At 50.7% G+C, this 22,543-nt stretch overlaps 1 protein-coding gene across 1 annotated transcript in view; it reads right to left on the bottom strand.

The window, feature by feature from the left end:
- The window catches only part of CUX1 (cut like homeobox 1), a 355,101-nt gene that overhangs the window by 127,301 nt on the left and 205,257 nt on the right, over positions 1–22,543 (bottom strand). Inside the window, exons 5-8 of the mRNA XM_077777955.1 lie at positions 18,901–19,038; positions 13,573–13,696; positions 10,771–10,847; positions 9,261–9,327 (exon numbers count right to left, since the gene is read on the bottom strand). Coding sequence (XP_077634081.1) covers positions 9,261–9,327; positions 10,771–10,847; positions 13,573–13,696; positions 18,901–19,038 — 406 coding nt within the window. The remainder of the gene's footprint in view (positions 1–9,260; positions 9,328–10,770; positions 10,848–13,572; positions 13,697–18,900; positions 19,039–22,543) is intronic.

Below are 22,543 nucleotides of genomic sequence, written 5' to 3'. Positions count from 1 at the left end.
AAGAAAAAAAAAAAAAAAAAAAAAAAAAAAAATGGCAGGCTCTTCAATGCTGCCCGCTGTCATCCAGCCCAATCTGCTCATTGTACTAGTGAGGACACAGCTACTGCTGAGGAAGGGGGCTTTGTGAGGCCACGCCGGTGGCAGAGCTGGGGCCGGAACCCGGGGTCTCCTGACAACATGCCTATAGCCGCCTCTACCGTCCAGAGAAGGCCGGGGCATCGATCGCTGTCACAAAGCAGCCGTCTGGTAGTGAGGCCAGTGCCACAGGGGCCCTCGGAGCATTCTGGGAGTCCAGAGTCTCCGTCTGATGATGCCACAGGGAGGCCACCTAAAAATGCGACAGCCGCTGGCAGGATAAGGAGGCACAGAAAGACAGAGCATGTCTGAAGCGTTCTAGTTTTAACCGCAAGGCAAGGGCGCAGTGTAATGAATAAGGCTCCCGGACAACAGGGTCACACACAGTCCATGGCACGCCCATTTGATGGGATACTGCACGGCTCACGGTAAGTTTCTGAACTTCCGTTAAGGACACGAAAGAGACACATGTCAAGTAAAAAAACAAAACAAAACAAAACCCAACAAAAACCAACCAACAGCCTAGATGGGAAAAGTGCCTATCAATCTGACACCATCTGTAAGAGACACAGAATTAACAAAGCATGGTCTAGAAAAAAGACAGGAAGGAATACACCAAAGCATTAACAAGGGCTATCTCTGCATCATGAGATAGTACATGTTGTTGGAAACTGTTTAAATTTTTCGAAATTTGGCATAATACACATGCAGGACTTCTGTAATTAGAAGGAATATATGGCATATAAAAGGGGCTGATCTTCACTGATGTGGAGGCGTTCCGTGGGAAGAAGAGTCTCTCACTTCCGCCAGCCCTGCTGCTTCCCTTCCAAAGGGCACTGCACCGGTCAGTGTGCATCTGATCACATTCTCCTCTGCTGCCCGGGTAGCGAGAAGACACAGGAGCAGTGCTGTGCCACAGTGGCCAGCGTGGTCATGGGCCTCAGCAGCAGCCAGGGACTCCCGCAGTGAGCCAGAAATTCCTCTTGGAGGGATTTCACTGGGGGCAGGAAGTGGCGCACATGCTCTGGGCCGGGCCTCTGAGACTCTTCCTTCTTGAAGCTTTCATGGTTTGGATTGGCTCCCGCTTTCTCCCTTGAAGCCACCAGCTTCTTTAGGCTGTCCTTCCAGAGAGTCAATGAGGTCACTGGTCAGGGTCCAAGCCGCGGGCTACTCAGACCTCATCCACCTGTCACTGAAGTCTCATGCTGACTTAGAACTCGATTAAAGTCTCTCTTGAGGACGTACCTGCGACCATGCTGGGGTGCACATGGTATACAGGGAACAAGACGAGGGTCATCCTTAGGGCACCTGGGACGTTAAGCGTCCAACGTTGGCTCAGGTCGTGATCTCACCATTCAGGAGTTTGAGCCCCGCATCAGGCTCTGTGCTGATGGCGTAGAGTCTGCTTTGGAAGATCTATCTCCCTTTCTCTCTGCCCCTCCCCCACTCTCTCAAAAATAAAAAGATGAGGGCCCTCCTCGGAGGCAGTTCAGTTGACATCTGTCAACACTGTGCAACTTGCAGGAACACTTCCATTTTGTGCTCCACCCGCGGTCTGGGAAGCAGGATGGCACATGTGTTTTAACGCCTATCTTACAGGCCATCAGATGCACCGTAATGGCCACCAATCGCTGTTCTCTCCAACGGTTCCCAAATCTGTTTCCTTGCGCTTCAAACGCTGAGCTCCTCAAGATCTACCTTTATAGCGAATCAGGAAAACTTCAAGGGTCTCTAAAAACACAAAACGTTTACAAAAGCCCGCCAAACCCAGGTGACAATCAAGTAATAGTGCTTTTTCTCCAGTGCCCTCTCCAAGGATGCAGGATGAACATGATTACTACCTCTCCGTCCGCGAACACGCGATACACACACCACATATGGGATCTGCTATGTACTGGTACACGTATATGTTTTAGCGTACAGAGCACAGCGTGTGAGCCCCTGTGTAGATCCCATCTGGAACCGCCCACCCCCTCTACTCTGCTCTTCCAGCACGTGACACAACGCTTGACACTTTAACGGAGGCTTTTACGAAGATTCGCTGAAGGTGGGAGGCAGAGGGATTGCCGGTTCTCACGGGCATCTGGAGTCCACGAACAGGTGAAGAATCCTTGGCGCTCGGAGGAAATTCTACGTGGATTTGAAAACACGAGGCCACCCCCTCCTTCCCGCGCAGCGAGCGCCCTGGGCTGGGAAACCTCTGGATCTGGGCTGCCTGGGCAATGCTGTTGTTGCTGCAGGCGCCAGGGAAAGTCCTTCAGGGCTCCCAAGGCATCGGGTTTTAGGTGTGAAGCCGAATACTTGTGCAGGGATGGAAAATCCCAGGAATTCTGCAAAATGCACAGTTTCACTCTTCAGGAGATAAAGCTACAGGAAAAAAATTAAAAAGTCCTTGGCTGTTCCCTGCAAGTGTGATTTGGTCGTCTCTACAGTTGAAGGGGACAGTAGGGTTCTTTACTTGGGCCCATCCATCCCCGCGAAACCATAAAAGTAGCTGCCTATTTTTAGGGAAATTAATCTAACCAGGATAATTACAGCAACTAGTACTGGAAACTGATGACTCATCAAAAAGACAGGAAACAGAAAACGTTCCGTTCTTAAAGGTACAGCAGACAGACTCCATTTCAGGACACTCAAGTTGGTATTTGCAAATGCAATCGAGGGATGAGGGCCGCCCTACCAGATTATCAAAACATTTGTGATTCTTGGGCTTTGTCAGCTGGGCTCTACCTGGCCCAGGTTCCTAAGTCTTTTGAGTGGAAGCATAAAAAAATAAATCTGAGAGCCACCAGTCTGGAAGGGCCAAAAGGGTGGGGCTTGTGGGGAGAGAAAGCTTGAAACTCTTCCCGGAAACCTCTCACCTGATGCTCTCACCAGCACCAGAATGGGACTTCGAGGGCCACTAGGGCCGTGTGTGTGAACAGCCCTGGATTTGGAGTGTGCGCAAAAGCCTCCGAGAAATAGCCCAGAGCGATCCGTGTGCAGGGAGGGGGTCTACACCCCAGCCACTCACCGGCACACCGTCTGCACTTCCGCCCTGGGTGTTGTGTCTGGAGCTGCCCCTTGTCAAACTGCCTCATGAGGCCTCTGTGCCCTGCTGCTAGGCATTCCCTACCTCCACAATGTGGGGTACAGGCTCCCCTCAACCACTCGATAAAGCCCTAAGACGGCTCACTTGGGAAAGTTTCCTTTCTCAGAGCACACAGCACTTTGTGAGAAATAGTTACATACGTGCTGTAAAGGAAATACTTGGAAGTCAACCCAAGTGAAGTTCCCCATAAATGTCTCGTTTGTAATATACTAGCTAAGTATGTGTATATACAATGCAGTGCTTTTAAAAAGTACATAGGAGGGGTGCCTGGGTGGCTCAGTTGGTTAAGCATCCGACTTCGGCTCAGGTCATGATCTCACGGTTCGTGGGTTCGAGCCCCACGTCGGGCTCTGTGCTGACAGCGAGCTCAGAGCCTGGAGCCTGCTTCGGATTCTGTATCTTCCTCTCTCTCTGACCCTCCCCTGCTCATGCTGTCTCTCTCTCTCTCAGAAATAAATAAAACATTAAAAAAAATTTTTTTTTAAAAGTACATAGGAAAGGTACAGAACATGAGTAACCTTAAGAAATTTTCATTTTTTTCTGGCAGGAGAGGTCTGGGAGGTGCAAATTCTCCTAAGACTAACATTAGCTGCAAAATATTAGAGCATTTCAGTGCAGTCAGATATTTTCTTTTATCAGAGGCTCAGAGTCCCAGACCACAGCCTAAGAGGATCCGAACAAGCTGTCTATATATGTTAGAACCACCGAAACCCCTTTTGCAACCAGGATTCTGGGGACAGAGCAAAGATGTGGCCGTGGACTTGAAGAAAAAAAAAAGGAATTCCGGCCCTGTTGCGCAGGAGGCTAGTCTGGGAGGGTGACCCCCGCCTGCGGCGTCAGGTGCCAACCCAGCCACGAGCCCAGGTGAATGGCTGCGGAAGGTGGCCGGCCGGGCCTCTCTCTGGGGCTAGCTGCCACGTGCCGAAACGAAGCCCGTCCACCCCCACGGCCATCCCGGGAGCTGTTCAAAGTCCACACCGCTGTGCTTGGCTAGAATCCCCAAGGTAAAGTCAGTCAGGGCGCTGCATCTCCATTTGCTAACACAAGTGGGACGATCTGCACATCTGAGAAAGGAGGGATCTTCTGAACTCAAAAAAAAAAAAAAAAAAAGGCAGAGAAATAATTCATTTATTTAACCCAGAATCGGTTATAATCTGCAACCCTGCAATCCTCTTACACAACTGTTTTGGCAAAGCCCCCTGTGTTCCGACAAATATTAAACTGTGCTTGCCATTTGTCTAAGGAATCTCGCATTAATAAACATGAAGAAGAACACTTTTACCTCCCACTCTAAATGACAGGACAAAACAAAGACCAGCTGTATTCATCAATGGGCCCTTGTTCTGCACATAAAGGCTAATTACATTTTGCTTCAAGCCTACACATGGAAAACTTTACCGCTGCTGTCCCCGACAAGTCAGCCTGCGCTGTCCCAGCTGACGCAGGGCGGTGACCGCACACAATGAACCAAGCTCTCGGAACAGCCCCGGTGCCTTCGACCTGCAGGCTTCTTTCCAGAATGGGGGTGAGGGAGGGTCGCCCCCGTGACATCTCACGGGTGACGGAGAGGCAGAGGCAACGTGGGCTCTTCAAATCCCATCGGGAGATGGGGCCATTAAAGTCGACTCTCCCGGAGGCTTGCTAATTTCTGAAACGCACAAGCCCTACCGTCAGCTTGTTGGGAATGGGCTCTATTCGGTGACAGCAGATAGCTCGTGGCCGAGGGGGCTGTCACCATGCCGGGCGCTGCCTGCACACCTTCCCATTACCCTGCACAACCAGTCAGCGTCTTGACCGCCACTGCGCCCCCTGCTGCAGGGTGAGGCCAGCGGGAGTGGTGGTCAGTGGGCCGCAGATGCGCACACAGAGCATCGTGGACCCCACGACCCGCTCCGGGGTCAGCCTTCTTCGAAGCCCACGCTCCGCTGCGCGGCCCCCACCCACTTCCTGCGTTTTCTGTCAACAAGTGTTTAAGAATCCCTACTCTCAGGGAGAGAAAAAAATTGTTGTGAGACAGTTTAAGACCATTTGTGACAACATTTACCCCTGGTGGGCTTATATTCATAGATATAAACAGAAAGACATCTAGTCTAATGAGATATGTGGAGGGTGGGCGTGAGGCAGATGGTAGAGTGACCAGCATTTTCCCCAGAAAATAGAAGGGGAGAGGGATGGGGGGAGCAGCGTCCATCTATATATGGGATCTCTGAGGCTGAAGCAATCCCCTCAAAGCTACAAGAAAGTAGTGATTATTAACTCAGTCCATTCTCCACATTTTTTGTGGATTACTTACTCTGGGAACCATGTACAGTAAGCGTTTGGCCCTAGGCTGCCTTTTTGTTAGCAGTTAGTCCATTTCCGACTTGGGAAATGCCTGAGCCCTGTGGAGGCCCGAGTCCACCCTCCTCCCCTCGCCCGGCCCCGCACACGCTGCACTCACCCTGCCCCATCCCGGTGGTCGGCACTTCTGGCTCACTCCCCAGGTCAGACTGGCCGGCCTGTGTTTTCACTCCCTTTGCCTCCAGCAGCCACTGGCTGGAACTCATTTTTTAACCTCAAACCATATGCCACCTCCTTCAGGAAGGCTTCCCTGATTACCCTTTCCTTTTGTTCCACCTGGGTGGACCTCCCCTGGAGGCTGCCGTCTGGTCTCTGCAGAGTCTGGCCATGAGAATCCTGGCACCGGGAAGGAGGGATGCGGAGGGCAAGGGTCTTCTAAAGCTGCCGTCCGGCCTCTGTGGTTTCCCTGCTCCCTGGCTCAGGCTGAGTGTGCTGTCTGTTTTCCGTGGACACCCTGACAGCACAGGGGCTGTGCTAACCAACATCCCCCCATCACAGCAGTGACCACACTGGATTGCGATGGCTCCCCCGCTCCGCCGAGCCTTCTATCTCAGGGTTTCCGAGCCCAGCAAAGGGCCAGGCGCAGAGGAGGCTTCTAGGAATGTGTGAGTGCTGACAAGTAGATCTATTCTATCCAAGTCATGCCCAACACGACTTAGGCTCGTGTGCCACACCTCTGGCTCCCTCCTCGTCGTTGGAGAAGATGAGAATTTCCTGCTCTGGTCCCAGGAGGGGACGCCCCCCAAGAGAGTCCGCGGCCCCATAAGCAGTTTGTAACAATAGCAAAGCATGTTTACACGCTAAAACAAGCAACTCTCATGCTTTTTGATTCTATGTTCCGGTTCCTGTAGTTTGGTGAAAATGAGCAAGTAATGCATAGATTTTCATTTATTTGGACTTGGGGGGAAAACACTTTTTGGCCTTAAGACAGCCAGGTAAGAAGAGAAAGTCTAGAGACGTTTCTCACTGAGCCCACACCAGTTACAACCACACCGTTTCCCATCAGATGCCAGCAGGGTTGGAGCCCCAGGTGACCTTGCTGATTCAGGCGACCCAAGATGTAATGTTTGTACTTATAAAACGACAGAGCCGGCTCCTTAGGAACAGCCCAGGAGTCGACACGTCTGCGGACAATAACTAGAAAAACACTTAAGACTGAAAATCATCCTTGTCATCTTAAGAGGTACCTCCGCCCCCCTCCTAGGGAGCAGGGCCCTGACCTTGGTTAACTGGCAGTTCTGGGTGAGAGAAGTCTCCGCCCAGCGTCAGCCCGGCCACTAGCAAGGTCAAGGAGGGTGGGCACAGAGGATGAGAGACCCTGCCTCTCNCAGCCACCATATTCTCTACCTAGAGAAATGGAAACCTGTGAGCAGGGATCATTTATTTAAATCCTTCCCACGTGGCTGTTCTCTGCTGCGTCAGTTCCTCAACCCCTAAAACAAACCGATTAAATGGACACACATTTTCTACGTGGCTCTTTAGAAGCCCAGGGAGAAATTATGACTGTAAACCAGGGACCAGTACTTAGCTATCATGTGACAAGTGGCATTATGTGCTGTCATTTCTGAACAGTTTTGGTAGACGCTACATGTCACCAGGCTGCTTCTCTCCCTGCCAAGTAGGTGGACGTCCGTGGCTAATAGCACCTCCCCAGCGTGCCTGCGAAGACACGGCAGGAGACACCGGCTTCTGGAAGGCGAGCTTTTATAATGCTCCCAGAGCAGTGGCTTTCCCAAGAAATTCTGATTGAGACCCACAAGCAGAACTATGTTTTACACTGAGGCCCAATAGCTGTATCTTTACATTTTTAGATTTAGATGCCTAATTACCACAAAAGGGTCGGACAACAATACCTGACTTTACTATGTGCCATGAGCCATGATATTTTCGACCCTATTCTGTTATTTTGATTCCTATCATATTTTACTGCCCGACTGGCTGGTTGCAACTCACTAAAATGACTTCACGCTGTGACTCCCAGTCTGAAAATACTGAGACTGGTTGAACGAGCTTTTACGTGCAAAGTAACGCAGACTTTGGCTAATTATAGAAATGCGAGATGTATGTATGTTTTCTAGAAAGGGGTGTGGTTTGCTAAAAATAAAATACTGAAAACCAGTGAAATAAACAGATCACCACCAAAATCACTGAGTTTTGTCAGCGAGTGAATTGATGTTAATAAGAGGCCATGGGCCAGAGAACCAGCAACGCGTCAAGAGATGAAACTATTTTAGGAGGAAAATTCTATAACCTGAGGACTGTATCAGATGGAACAGACACTAGCTGATCTCTGTATCAGATGAAAACATTGTAACTAAAAACATGGAATTTACCGAAAAACACAACTACTATTCTGCTTAGTAGATAAAGTCCAGGTGGAAAGAAAACAAGAACCAAGATGGCAGACTGGCAGAATAGGAAGCCAGACACGGACACTGGGGAACACCAGGGTGTCAGTGGTTGGGATGGCGTCTATGAGCTTACATCGGGGGGTGAAGGGGGGACGGTCCTGCACGTCTGCCATCCCATCGACTGTGATGCCCCAGATTGGAGGAGTTAATACAGGAGCCTGCAGGTCTGAAAGTAAAATCTTAACACCTATCCTACACCTTAGAGCCAGCTCATTCTATCTCACCTGAAGCCACACTCAGAACACTGACAGGTGAGGGTAAGATGATCTGGCAATTTCCACCGGGATTAGATATGCCAACAGGTCAGCCAGGGTCGCCGAGACGGAGGAGAGTATTTTGGTCTTCGTGCCGGAATTCTGTGCTCATGATCAAAACTGGTTTTGACCACCAGGCCCGGGTAGTTGGGCTCTCAAGTTCTGGAGCCACTAATTAACACAGAGCAAAGGCAAAGATCCCACCGAGAGAGGCCCCACGAGGCCCAGCAGCAACCTGGAAGGCCAAGGGCAAGTGTGATGGCCAGAGGGACAGGACAGCACAGGAGCCCTGGAGGAGGTGCGCTATTCGGGGGCACTCCCCCTGTCCCGCCCCCCACCCATGGCCACTGTGGGGGCACAGCAGGAGGGCACGGGGTCTGAGGGAGACAGGAGGAGCCTCCCAGCACAGGAGAAGGTGGGTCACGCTCTTGCCTGGTACTGCCCATCTGGACTCTGGCAGAGGACCGCGTGCCTACGGACAATCTCCCTAGATGTACGTCAACACTATTCCTTCTTTTCGGGTGCTCTGCGTGGAGAGCGGGCTGGAACAGGCATACCTATGGCAGATCACGCATTTCCTTCTGCCAAAGCCACCTTGTGACACACCTGTGACACACCAGATGTACGCACTCCCGATGTACCCGTGTCTGCACAGAGAGGCCTGGTGTCCTAAGGTAGGACTTGACTAAACACACCCGTGTGGGAGCCAAAGACCCAGACACGGGGAAAGGGGACAGGATTTGCACAGACCAAACTCCACAAAATGTCTCCTGTATCACATCTTCTATAGTTGCCCTTTCCCCAAAACTTTCTTAGGAAAAGGCACATGTTGGCGAGGCTTCAGAGTAATTACAGATGGAAGTTCCAGCATCTGACAGCACCAGAGAGTATGGTCACATCTTGGGTAGTAAACTGAGGCGAGGAGCTCATGGGGGAGCCGCTGAGGCCAAGCACCTCCCGAATCCCATATCGCTTTGCAAAAGCCGACAGACAGGAGAGCAAAGCTGGGGGAATTTTCAATGGATTAGCAAAATACAGGTGACACCCAGCCGAAAGCATGCGGACAGAGGAAGTCAGGCCGAGACTTACTTGGCAGTAATTTCTTCATCATATTTGGTTTTCAGGTCAAATAATTCTGTTCGGGTTTTTTCCAGAGCTGGAAGGCAGAGGACACAAAACCGTAACGTAAGATGCCAGTTGTCTAAATTAAATTAAAAAAGCCAAAGTATACAAGCAATACAGTCTCATCCAGGGAGTCGAAGATTATGAAAGCACACAGAACTCCTGAAAATCCCCCTTCTCTTCCGCCTCGTCCATGCGCCTCCTCGGAGAGAACGCTGGGTCCTGGCTCGGTGAGCAGATTCCCTGCTTTTACGTGTATTTTATTGCTTAAAAAGTATTTCTGTACATAACTGCATATATAGGTATATTTTCCCCTCTGCATAAATCAGATGATAAGAATATATTCTGAGACTTGCTGTTTTCCTTTAGCAGAAGGGCATGAAAAGCTCTCCAGGGCAGGACATAGGCAGTAACAATTATGAGCAAGTTCTCGTATGGAGCTTCCCAAATGCCAGGCACCTTAGGACCCGCTTAGAAGCGAAGGTTCTGGGGTAAGGAGCTTAGATGCTCCCAAACAGGCCACTACCACCCAGCTGGCTCCACCCACAGGCAATTTACATTCCCATCAATACCATGTGTGTGGCCGCTTGCCTCTACTGGATATTATCCATTAAAAAGAATTCTTTTGACAGCCTGACAAGCAAAAGGATCTTTCCCTGATTTAATCAGCATCTCTCCGCCTGTTAAGAACTGTTAATGTTTCTTTTTTTTTAATATGTGCACTGGCTGCGTGCATTTCTTCCGCAAACTGCCCGTTTGCGTGGCTAGCAACCGGTTCTACTGGACTGTTTCTCTCTCTTTATTGATGTGTTACTGGTTTTTAGGGGGTCTCTAGATTTGGGGGGAGGTATTATTCACGTGTCTGTAAATGTGCTGTGACTACGTTCTCACACTCGGTCGTGTGGTTTTCACTTGGACTCTGAGGTCGTCCGATGTTTCCCCCACCCACTTAAATTCGGTATATCATGCGGTTCCCCTTTCAGGGAAAGAAAAAAAAGGAAAAGAGAAAGACGGAGAAGAAAAAAGAAGTGTAAAGAAATGACAAAAAGTGTAGCACAGCCTTTTTCTGGGGTCTTAAATTTTAAAGGTCTGCCATGACTGTTCTTAACTGCACTTAGGGTGGAAATAAGTGGTTGGTTTTTTTTTTTCCTTTCCTATTATTGTTCCAAATGAAATGTCAGTCCCTGACAGTTTGGTGATTTAGATGTGCTTGTTGGAAAAGGCACAGGAAAGAAAGGAGGGCTTGTGGAAGATGAAAACGGAATGCAGATCTTTCTGCTTCCGACACTAACAACTCAGGGCGGGTGGCTAATGGAGTCAAAGCGGAGGGGCTGGGGGCTCTCAGGAGTCACTCCTTCAGGGCAACCAGTACCAGCAGGGGCCTGAGGTGGGGGGACCTGGGAGACGGCCCAAAGTCCCCCCCACCCCCACTTTGGCCTTCCCTGGATGGACTACACTGGGATGACGGACAGCACACCTGTCTGCAGAGTCTGGACTTTGTGCTCTGCTTCCTCCAGCTTTGAGGTGGTGGACATCTGTGTCTCCTGCAGCTTTCTGGAAAGGAAGAGAATAAAGCCAAGCTGGTCATCTTGTTTTCCGACGTGACCGTCTTGTGTGATCTGCGGCTTGGTAGCCGGCAACAGGCACACAGCTGGTTACTGTGGCGCCTGCTCCCTGATCTTCAGCACCCCGACTCCGCACCCACAGAGGACTGCATGTGTGCTAATTGGTGCAGCCGGTTGTCTTAAATGTAACTTCTTCTTCAAATGCCAGATATTTAAGGGGGAAAAAAAACCCCATCATCACGAACTCATTGTTTTCTGAAGTTACCCAAGAAGAATGATACATTTACATTTTGCTGACACAATGAAGGAATTTGTTAGGATAAAGGATGTGCTAATAGCTGTGACAGCTGTTCCTAATGGAATGCAGATGTGACCGTAATACCTCATGGGTGGTTCTCAACGTCTGAACCCAACATCCCCAGATTTACATTTCCCCTGATCTCCAAATGAATTCCCTGGTCAATAAATAGCATTTCTTCCTCCTCATCTGCAGAAGAGGTCTAAAAATAAGCTTATTATTTTTACATCACATGAATAGAACACAAGCTCCCATACTAACAAACCTGGGAATACAGAAAAGTAGAAATTACACCATAAAAAAAACATCACCCTGATTTCTATCACCTATGGAAAAAGCTTGCTCATGTTTTTGCTTATTCTAATGATAAAACTAATAAGAGGCTCCGAGTTTAAAAAGAAAACAATACACGCACAAAATACAGAAACTCCCCTGTAATATATGAGAGTGTAACATATATTTCCCTCCCCTTTGAATACGAAAGTGATCCTGGCACACAGGGCCTTCTTGCTCTTCTACTTATTTCCACACTCTGGAAGCGTTCTTCCTCATTCTTATTAAATAATTAACGTAACTGGCCTTTGTGGACACTGAGCTTGTTTAGTGCCTCTTTCTACTAAACAATTTTGCAGTCATCATTATGTAGATATTGCTGTATAATTCTGAGACGGAATCTGTTGGATGAAATGCTAACGGAGAATGTATACGGACAGTACATGCAGTGTATCTGTTGTTCCGATACTGAGAAACTTCCCCTCCTCTCCCCAAAACTCACTAACTTAAACTCTTACCAACAGTACATGTTTGTTTTCCTGTGCCAACACTGGGTAAAATTAAAGCCAATTTTTTAACGTTTATTTATTTTTGAGACAGAGCACGAGCTGGGGAGGGGCAGAGAGAGAGGGAGACACAGAATCTGAAATAGGCTCCAGGCTCTGAGCTGTTTGTCAGCACAGAGCCCGACGGAGCTTGAACCCATGAACCGTGAGATTATGACCTGAGCAGGTCAGATGCTTAACTGACTGAGCCACCCAGGCGCCGCAAGTGTCTGACTCTTAATTCTGGCTCAGGTCATGATCTCATGGTTCAGGAGTTCGAGCCCTGCATCTGGCCCCATGTCGAGCTATGCACTGACAGTGTGGGGCCTGCTTGGGATTCTCTCTCTCTGCCCCTTCCCCACTCATGCTCTCTCTCTCTCAAAATAAAAAAATAAACCAAAAGAAAAAAAAGAGTCTGCTCATCTTTCAGAGCCTGGACTCTGCATGGCTCACTTCTTTCCTGGGGGGCTGCACCTGGCCCCGCTCTCCCAGCCCCCGAGGGTCTGGCCTTGGTCCTGCAGTGAGGACTCTGGGAGGTGATGCAGGAGCACAAAGGAAGGCCGGGGCTGGAGTGCTGGTTTGGGCTCTGGTCCCACCTGTGGGTGACTCGCCGGGACAGCGTGGGCAGGTCCCTAATCTGAAGCCGGGTTGCTCGATCTGGAAAATGAGACTGTCCCCTCTTGAGGAATGTTCTGGGCACTCAGTGAGACAATGACCAGGGAGGGCGTGGCAAAAGCTGAGTAGGCGCTGGCTGAGTGAATCAGGTCTTCTTAGTTTTTGCCAGTTTTTGTAAGAAACCTAACTTGCATTAAACTGTCGTTAACAGTAGTAAACTCCCTGGGAAAGTTCTGGGCGAGGTAGGCCAGCAGAAATCCAATGCCCACAATGGACGGATGATGCACTAACATATTTTACTGGGATCGGCTGCTCGATAGATGAAGCACGGAGATAAAGAAAAGGAGGCGAAAAAAAATACCCCAAACAAAACCCTGAGATTTGTGGGTGATGTTAAATATCCAAATTCATTTCAGAAACTGTTAGGAGCTGAGCCTGAGCTCAGGGCTTCTCAGAGAGGGGGAATGGTCGTGCCCTGTCATCTCATGTGCTTTGTGCTCAACCCCTGGCCCCCCATGGCCCCAATGGACATACCCTGGCCCCTTAACTACTTGACTCCATCCACCTGTGGGGAAACACCAATGCATGTCACTCAGGGTCATCTGACAGATCACAGAGTAAGGGATGCCTTTATTCTTCAAATAGAATTCTACCGAGAGCCCCATAGAACTGGGCTGGTCTCGCGGGCTCCTCTAAATACTTCTCACAAACTGGGGGCGCCTGTGTAGTTCCGTCATTTGAGCGTCTGACTCTTGATTTTGGCTCAGGTCATGATCTCACGGTTCGTGGGTTTGAGCGCTGCGTCGGGCTCTGCGCTGACAGTGTGGAGTCTGCCTAGGATTCTCTCCCTCTCTCTCTTTGTCCCTCCCCTGCTCACTCTTTCTCTCAGAATAAATAAACTTAAAAAAAAGAAAAGATACTTCTTGCAGAGTGAACTTTGGAGGCAAAACGTCAAGTGCAGGCAGACTCCGATGGACACTTACCTCTCCTTTTCTGCAAAATCATTTTGTAACTTTTGTTCCTTTTCGAGAGCTATAGTCTCCGCTTGATTCTTCAGAGTCTGTTCATATTCTCGGATTTTTTCTTTAAGTGCTTTTATTGTAACCTCTGCAAAAAGGGGAAAAAAACGATAGTGACACAGGAGCACAATTCCACGAGGCCACATACATGGGGCTTTTGTAACCTGTTAGGATCGCTGTGTTTTAAACTTTGGCTCCTCAACTCTGACACAAAATCAATGGTTATGAGTCCCTTCGGAGACCTTTTACTCCCTAAATGTTAAATTGAACTTTAAACATTTAGGCTGAGAAGGATCAATGGATTTTGCTCGGAAGAAGAGCTATGGCTTCTCCAATACAACTTTAAAAAAAAAAGGGGGGGGGGGAATCAATGGTAACATAGAATATCATCTTATTGATGAGCTTTAAATTAGTCCTCTACCGAGGGAAGATTAATAACATTTTTGTGTGGCTGAAGTACTTTCTCACAAAGAAAACAGTTCATAATTGTGTGTGCATTTGGGAAGAAGTGGTTTTAGCCAAAGTCAGGCAGGTCCATAGACCTGCCTGGCCCAGGGCTCGGTGGGGATGGGACACACCACAGGCTCGGTGGACGCGGCGCAGACCTTCTCCACTGGGAGAGATGCACCTGCAGCCTGGCTGCCCAGGGCACTCCCCATCCCTCCCCGGCCAGGGTCCGGCAGACGGGGGCTGTGTGTGCAGGGTAGATGGTACAGGGCCCTGGGCGGGGCCCGCATCTGAGGGAGAGCGAGTGCCAGGCGTGCGGGAGGCAGGGCTGGGTGATGGAGGAGCCCTGTGGCGCCCAGTGCACAGGACACAGGGGCCCTCTGGGGGCAGGGCCGTCCCTAGAAAGTCCAGACCCCAACCCCATCCCCCACGGAGTGCATGTGTACAGCCCTTGCTTTAATTACCCAAAAGGGAAAGGCCAGAGCAGATGTGATGAACAGGGCAGGTCCTGCCTCAGACCCCAGGCTGGCCCGAGGGCAGGACCGCTGCACCTGCTCCCTCCCCCAGATCCCCCTCTGTGCCGGACAGTCCCCGGCAGGGCCCTGTGGTCCTGGCTCTCAGGATAGCGGAGCTCTTGGGGAACCGCACCTGCCATGCGTGGATCACCTCGTAGAAAGCCAGGCCGAGGAAGGGCCGGGGCACGAAGACGGGAGGAGGTCAGGCAGGCTGCCTCGGGGGGGGGGGGGGCGGGGGGGGGGCTGGGTAGGGCTGTGATGATCGATTGGGGCCTAGGCCACACAGCTGGCTGCCAAGTCTCTGCCCAAGTGCGAGGGGCCCCTGGGCGTTCAGGCTGCAGCCCACATCCACGTTTACTTTCTGTGCTGCACAGCTGCAGCTGTGCCGGCCGTGGCAGGAGCACATGGCTGGGCAGTCAGCACCCGTGGGTGCCGTGGGGAAAAGGGAACGGCTGTTTTGTTAAGAGAAGCAATTGGCCCTTTTCATTAAGCGGAACCCATAGGGTTCTCCTTAGAGGAAGAGAGAGAAAATTAAAACCAATGACCCTGTCAGGGTGTCTGAAAGAAGAAATGACGGGGGGGTTCTGCCTTTGGGGCTGGCTGCTTGGGGCCTGAAAGACCAGCTCTGCAGGGCTAATGGCTAGTGATCCACGTCACAGTTGAGTCACAGCGACAGGGCTGAGGTTGGGCGGAGGGAATACCTCCCAAGCGGACACTGCGACACGTCAACTCCGCAAACACATGCACATTCTTTTAAGTCGATGATCTCTGTGTCCCTGGGAATGTCTAGCACGCCTGCCTTTCATAACTGGCTGGAAAGATCTGTACAGCCCGCAGGCCTCTGTGCTGGGTCCAAGGCGGTTTCTCGGCGTGACACAGCTGTACTCCTTCCAGAGGACTCTGGGGCGCTAGCTGGGGCTCCCACTCTGACTGAGGAGGTTTCCTGGCCATCCCCACTCAGGGCGGGCTGCTTGCTGGCGGACTGACGCTAAGCCAGGGGCCAGCTCGTCCTGGAGCCTCGGGGGGCCCCTCTGGGTACAGGGTGTCCCCCGGGGTGTGTCCCAGTAGGATCCCATACGTATGACCCCACGAGGAGGAAGCACAGCCGGGCAGAGAGAGGACCCTAACGTTCTGCTGAGTAGCTGGGCCTGGGCATCAATGGACTCCTTTTAAATGGTGAGGAGACTTCCAGAGCTCAGTGGTAGAGAGATTTCTTTCCTGCAACTTTCTTAAGTCTACACCACGGTGGCGATGATAAAAGCAAGTGGTGTACACGTCACCTTTCCAAGTTAAAATCACTGAATACTGGGAAGTAAAGAGAGGAAGTTGATATTTTTCTGGAGGTTGGGAAAATTGGTAAAGATATCAATAAATAAAGAAGGAGAGGGAGTGGGAATTTCTAGAAAAAACAATGGCGTGCAAAAAGAGCCTTTGATATTTGCTGAGTGTCGGGATATGTACTAAATGCCTCCCCAGCACCCCATGTAAGCACACCCCAAATTCTAAGCATTTAGTATACAAAAGGAGGATTTTCAGGAGGTGAGATCACGTGATCAGTTGCTGAAGGTCTCAGAGCTAAACAGTGGCATTGAAGGATCTCAAACTAGGTCTGTCTGCCTTTGGAGACTTTGTTCTTTTTTTTTTTGTTTTGTTTATTTGATAATTTATTTATTTAATTTAATTTAATTTTTTTTTACAAGTAGTTTATTGTCAAGTTGGTTTCCATATAACACCCAGTGCTCATCCCCACAAGTGCCCTCCTCCATGCCCATCACCCTCCCTTCCCCCCACACCCATCAGTCCTCAGTTTGTTCTCAGCATTCCAGAGTCTCTCATGGTTTGGTTTGCCTCTCTCCCTCTCCCCCACTATATTTCCCCTTCTTCTCCCCCATGGTCCTCCGTTAAGTTCCTCCTAATCCTCCTATACGTGCAAACATATGGTATTTGTCCTTCTCTGCCTGACTTATTTCGCTCAGCATAACACCCTCAAGGTCCATCCATGTTGCTACACATGGCCAGATTTCATTCTTTCTCATTGCCATGTAGTATTCCATGGTATAGATAAACCACATCTTCTTGATCCATTCATCAGTGGATGGACACTTAGGTTCTTTCCATGATTTGGCTATTGTTGAGAGTGCTGCTATGAACACTGGGGTACATGTGCTCCTATGCATCCTATAGGAAGGAGATCAGCACTCCTATATCCCTTGGGTAAATTCCTAGCAGTGCTATTGCTGGGTCATAGGGGAATTTTATTGTGAATTTTTTGAGGAACCTCCACAATGTTTTCCAGAGGGGCTGCACCAGTTTACATTCCCACCAACAGTGTAGGAGGGTGCCCGTTTCTCTACATCCTTGCCAAGATCTAGAGTCTCCTGATTTGTTCATTTTAGCCACTCTGACTGGTGTGAGGTGGTATCTCAGTGTGGTTTTGATTTGTATTTCCCTGATGTTGGAGCCTTTGTTCTTAAGTTATTTCATTCAAAAAAGTCCATCGGGGTGCCTGGGGAGCTCAGTTGTTTAAGCGTCCAACTTCAGCTCAGGTCATGATCTCGCAGTTTGTGAGTTCGAGCCCCTCATCGGCATCTGTGCTGACAGCTCGGAGCCTGAAGCCTGCCTCACATTCTGTGTCTCCCTCTCTCTCTGCCCCTCTCCCGCTCCCACTCTGTCTCTCTATCTCTCTCAAATCTCTCAGAGATAAACATTAAAAAGAAAAAAGCCTATCAGAGCTGGACACTTAACTGACTGAGCTACCCAGGCGGCCAAGTGTCTAGCTTCAGCTCGGGTCACGATCTCAAAGTTTGTGTGTTCGAGCCCTGCATCAGGCTCTGCGCTGAGAGCTCGGAGCCTGAAGCCTGCTTCGGATTCTGTGTTTGTGTCTCTCTCTCTCTCTCTGCTCCTCCCCTGCTCACACTCTTGTCTCTGTCTCTCTCTCAAAAATAAACATTAAAAAAAAAATTAAGAAAGAAAAAGCCCATCAGAGGAGGCCTCTGGGGAGGAGGACAGCCCACGCTCCATCACAGTTCCTTGATGGGCAACTGGCCACCGGGGTGCTGACAGAGCCGCGCGGCAGGGATAGGAGGCTACGCAGAGCCTGGGCCCCCCCGCATGTCCTCCCAGGAAATAAAATCGAACTACAGCAAACACACAGAGCGGGCCTGTCAAAATGAGATGCCAGGGGTCACGGGAGGGAAAAAAGAAGCACCCTCCTTTTGGGTAGTGTGGCACCGACACCCGGATGCACGCATTCACAGCTTCCCTCTCCCCTGAGTCGGGGGGTGGGCAGGCAGCACCTTCTTGCACCCGGATCCCAGCCCCCCTCAGTCCTACAGCTCCCTCTCAAGAGGGACGAAGCTGTCTAGACGTGCCCTACGGGCTCACTGCTCCCTGTGAGCCGGATGGAGGCGTGGCCTCCACTGTCCTGTCCCCCCCCAACTCCCCCACCGAGGAAAGGGGGGTCCTCAGGATTGTCCCTCAAAGCCTGTCTCCAGTGGTCTTAGAGCCCAAGGACACTTCAAGGACCCTCAACAAGTAAGCCTGTGCCCAGCCCTCGGGGCATATTAGACAGAAGGCCTGCTAGGAGGAAGCCCTCCCAGTCACCCAGGTGGTCGGCCTCCCGCACCCGGCGCCTTTGTCCCCCGGCCCCCCAAGAAAACACAAACGAGCAGGCAGACTTTTCGGTGGAGCGGGCAGAGGGGCCCGCAGCTACTGCGAGAAGGAGCTGTGATCTGTCGAGAGGAGGAGGCCGGCGGGCTCCGGATTCTGGACGCATCTGGAGTTTAGGTGCAGGGGGAGCTTTGTTCTTCCCCGGCAGGAAAAGCCGGGCAGCCACACCACGGGGCTGTTTTCTCTCATTAACCGCGTAACAAACAGGCGCCGCTGACAAGGGCACAGAGGTGCTTAAGCACACGGCCTTGAAGGACGGGCCTGGAGCCTTCCCGTCCCGCCAGCCATGACTACCTGACTTGCCCGACGTGGCCCTCTGATCACAGGCTGGCTCCCTGACAGCTGTCGCCCACGGGGAACACGGCAGCCTTTTGCAAGGTGGAGTCTATCACAGGACAATCCAGGAAGACCGTTAAAGAATCCTGGCCTGTCTGTCCCTGGGCGATGCGCAGTAACAGCGCGGAGGAAACTTCTACCTCCAAACAGCTAAGCATCGTCGTCCTCTCTCTCCAACAGCTGCGAGGCTCCCCCCCTCCCCGCCCCGCCCCGTGCCATGTAGCCTGGGGCGGGCTGTCCCAACAGTGTGGGAGGCAACGAGCAGCAGGGAAGAAAGAAAAAGAAGACAGGACAGAGCACAGGGCACAGCGTATCTCCCACCCACCTTGGTTTTTCACTTCAGCGAATTCCTTGTTGTATTCTTCCAGAGTTTCCCGAAGTTTCTGGTTCTCCGTTTCAATGTCGTGCAGACGCTGCACTTTGAGCTGGAGCTGCTGCCCGAGGTCCAGAGCCGGCACGGGATCTGTGGGAGAGGACAGCGTGCATCACCCCCACTCTGGACACAGACAAGCCACTTTCACGGTCACACGGAGGCTCAGGGCAGGCCAGCCAGGGTGCCCAGGGAGTCGGCGTCCCCCACTGGCTTCCCTGGGGCTGCCACCCCTTACCAGGGCCCAGGGCACCCCTGCCCCCCACAACCCCCCAGCAGAGCCCAGGGCCCCACAGCAGGCTGGCTGGAGGTACAGACCCAACCCCCAGGGCCAGACCCTAGACGTAGCCTGAAACGGCTGGGATTTGCCCGCTGTTCCCATGTGGTGTGACACTCGAAGGACTGCTCGGTCCTTGATTTGACGGACAGGAAGGGGATGCATGTGGTGATGGCAAGCGGAGCAGCCCCGGGAAAGTCAAGCCTGTACCTAGAGCCGCACCCGCAGGATGGACGGCGTTTGAGAAGGCGCCACAGCCAGCAGGGCAGGGGAGGGGGCACCGCACTCCTGATTATAGTAGGGACCGGAGGCGACAGCATCGGGGTAGTTACGTGAGGCCCCGTGGCGAATCCGATGTACTGTCTGCCATCAGATTTACTTACAAAAAAATGAATTTTAACCTAAAATTAGAGACTGCAGACACACGGAATTGAAAATACGGACTCTTGGGCTTTGACTTTATCATTAATTCTGCCCGAAACAGAGAAGCCTTAAATGTTCCTCTGGCGTCGTTCGGATCTCTTGTTTTTCCTTCTGCCTGAAAGGCACGTCTGGCCCACCTGCTGGGCACCCGTGGAGCACTCTGCCCCACAGAGAGAAGTCTCTAAGTCGGCCGGGCTTAGGGGAGATTATTGAAGATATTTCTGGTATGGACGCCAGCATCACTTGTGAGGTGGCTGCGGAGATTTAGTCTCTGGTTGAGGAATGCTAAACACCAAGGCTGGTGGATCCACAAGGGTATATATTCAAGAGCTCACTTAATTTTCAAATACCAGAGTCATTAATTTTTCAGACCACCCTCAGTTCCTGGAAGCGAGGACGGATCTCCCGTGCCTCAGTCGGCCAGTCTGCTGGGAGCCAGGAACTCCGCGAGATGCCAACGTCTTGCAGAGTTTACAAAAGGCAGGCTCTGGGATGCGTCCAGCGCAACAGTGGGCCTGCGTGTGGGGCTTAACGCAACACTGCCCATCACATGATGCCCCTGGCCGCTGGGCATTTATTCCATGTGTGTATATACAGTTTATGACTACACCACTCTCTCATTTGTGGCTTTTCATTCTTATTTTAATCGGCATTAAAATATTTACATTAACTTAGATTTCAAAAGCTATTTTGGGGAGATGGTTCCTTCGAAGTAGGGGTAGTAATAACATTAGGGACTGGATTCCTTAGAACATTCCAGGTGCAGTTTTTTGCTTGTGTTTGTTCATTTCGGTGTCTTTCTTGAGTTCCCTCCTCTGTGCCCCACACTCTCCCCACCCTCTCCCTTTTTCACCGTCCTCCCTACGGCCTCGCACTGGGCCACTGGCCTGCGGGAAACAAACAGCCTGCCCAGGGCCACCTTCATATACAGCTACAACGTGAACTTGACACCGAGGTCAGAGAGGGATTGAGGAGAGGGAGAACTGCTGCACTCAGATAAAATTCTATTAACGCTCGCGCATGTAGGCTTCGTGGCACAACTGCCAGTACAAATTATATTTCTGAAGAGCCAAGCTAGTATACTGCCCTCGCCTTCCCTAAAATTTCTCTCGACAACTTTTCTAGCCCATTCCTTTTAAAAGGCCAGGACTCACTGTGTCTGCTTCGAATAGGAAATAGCTTCCCTCCTTCGACTGAGTGAGGGACTCAGTGACATATAAAAATAACACGCACATTATCAAGTGAATGGTAACTAGACCTTTAGACGGATTTTCAAAGCCTTCTATTGTAAATGAAAATTCTAGTAATCTCATAATTATTCATTAGGCATGTATATTTCATTTAACATTATTAAAGGTTAATGCCTAAGTAGCAAAACTGGTCACAGAATAAAGAATGAACTGAACGTTCCAACATCCCTAAGCATTAAGCCTCAAACTTTACTACAGTGCAGTTGGGTGCCTACATGCCTACAGCATTTGAATATTGTTTTGGATTATGTAAAAGGCATTGCTAAAGTACCTCCTAGGCTTAATTTTTATTACTTGTATTAAAGGAACAGCTAATTACCACATGACAATATAATGACTCTAGCATGTTTGGGCTCGAGACCAAAACAATGAATCCCGGCTCGCCAAACCCCAACCTGCATGTTAATCTAGGGGAAATCACGGCTTTTTGTCTTGTTAATGACTCCCGATGCCATTAAGCCCCACACAAGTATCGCTGGGTCTCTTTCTTTGGGTCTCTTTCTGAACGGAAGCCTCCAACCTCAGCAACTTAATTAGGGAAGTGTCTGGGGGAGGCCAAGCAAGGGACAGGATCGCACAAAGTCCTGTGACCCCGCTGCCGGGCCTCGTCCAACTCAACACACTTTAATGTCCCAGTTCCGTCCGCCCAACGTGACAAACGTGCAAGGTGTTGTACGGCCATCCAAGAGTTAGTTCCTCAAGCTCTCCTGGAGGCATCGTGTGGCTGATTACGCAACCCTGGCCTCAGAACGCAATTACAACAAACAACAACAATACCATCACCTGTACTTATGCAGCGTCTTCTTCTTCTCCTAAGTACATGAAACATGGCCTCATTAATTCCGGCCATCACAGAGGGGAGAGGGGGCAATGGCCTCCCACTCGGGGACAGCAGGAAGGAGAGACGTCGGCGAGGCAAACAGGCACGCACCATTCTAACTAAGATTTCTGCTTCCTGAAGAACCAGTCACCTAAATTATATGGTCTTTTCAAGTACTAATTTAACAAGTATTTCCTATGCATCGCTCTGCTCCCAGCCTGGCCTGGCTGACGCACTGGGCTGGACATTCAGCTGAATCAGCCGGGACCAAGCCTCACGGTAGAGAGGAACCAAGTTCACGAATGACGAAGGGAAAGCAAGGAGGGGCCACACTGAAGATCAGATGAGGGGAAGGCCACTCCCAGATGGAGAAACTGGCAAAGGTAAACTTTCTTTAAATTTTTTTAAAGAGGAGACAGAATTTAGACCCATGGAGGCCGTGGTGCACTCAGTCCTTGTGGAAGACGCAGCAAGGGGGAGATCAAGGAGCAGGGAAGTGCCAGCACGTCCCAAGGAGTGAGCACTTTAGTCTGACGCCGGTGCCCATGTATGTTCTGTGACGTCAGGAATGTTCTAGGTGCTGGCGGTGGGGGGAGAACACGGTCGCAAAAAGACAAAATCCTTGCTGTCAAGGCTTGACATTCTACTGCAGTGAAGGAAACCAACAAAAAAGCAAAACTAAAACAGAATACTTTCAAGTACTGCCAAGCAGGAGTAAGAGAGGAAATGGGATATGGGAACAGGCAATGGGTCCTGGGGACAGATGGACAGGGAGGGCCTCCTGGAAGAGGTGACGCCGAGATTAAGATCTGCGTGGCAAAGGGGACA

This window comes from Crocuta crocuta, unplaced genomic scaffold, assembly GCF_008692635.1.
Source record: "Crocuta crocuta isolate KB4526 unplaced genomic scaffold, BGI_CrCroc_1.0 scaffold217, whole genome shotgun sequence".
Lineage (NCBI taxonomy): Eukaryota > Metazoa > Chordata > Mammalia > Carnivora > Hyaenidae > Crocuta > Crocuta crocuta.
Note: the sequence above shows the minus strand (reverse complement) of the source record. Positions and strands in the feature narration are given on the sequence as shown.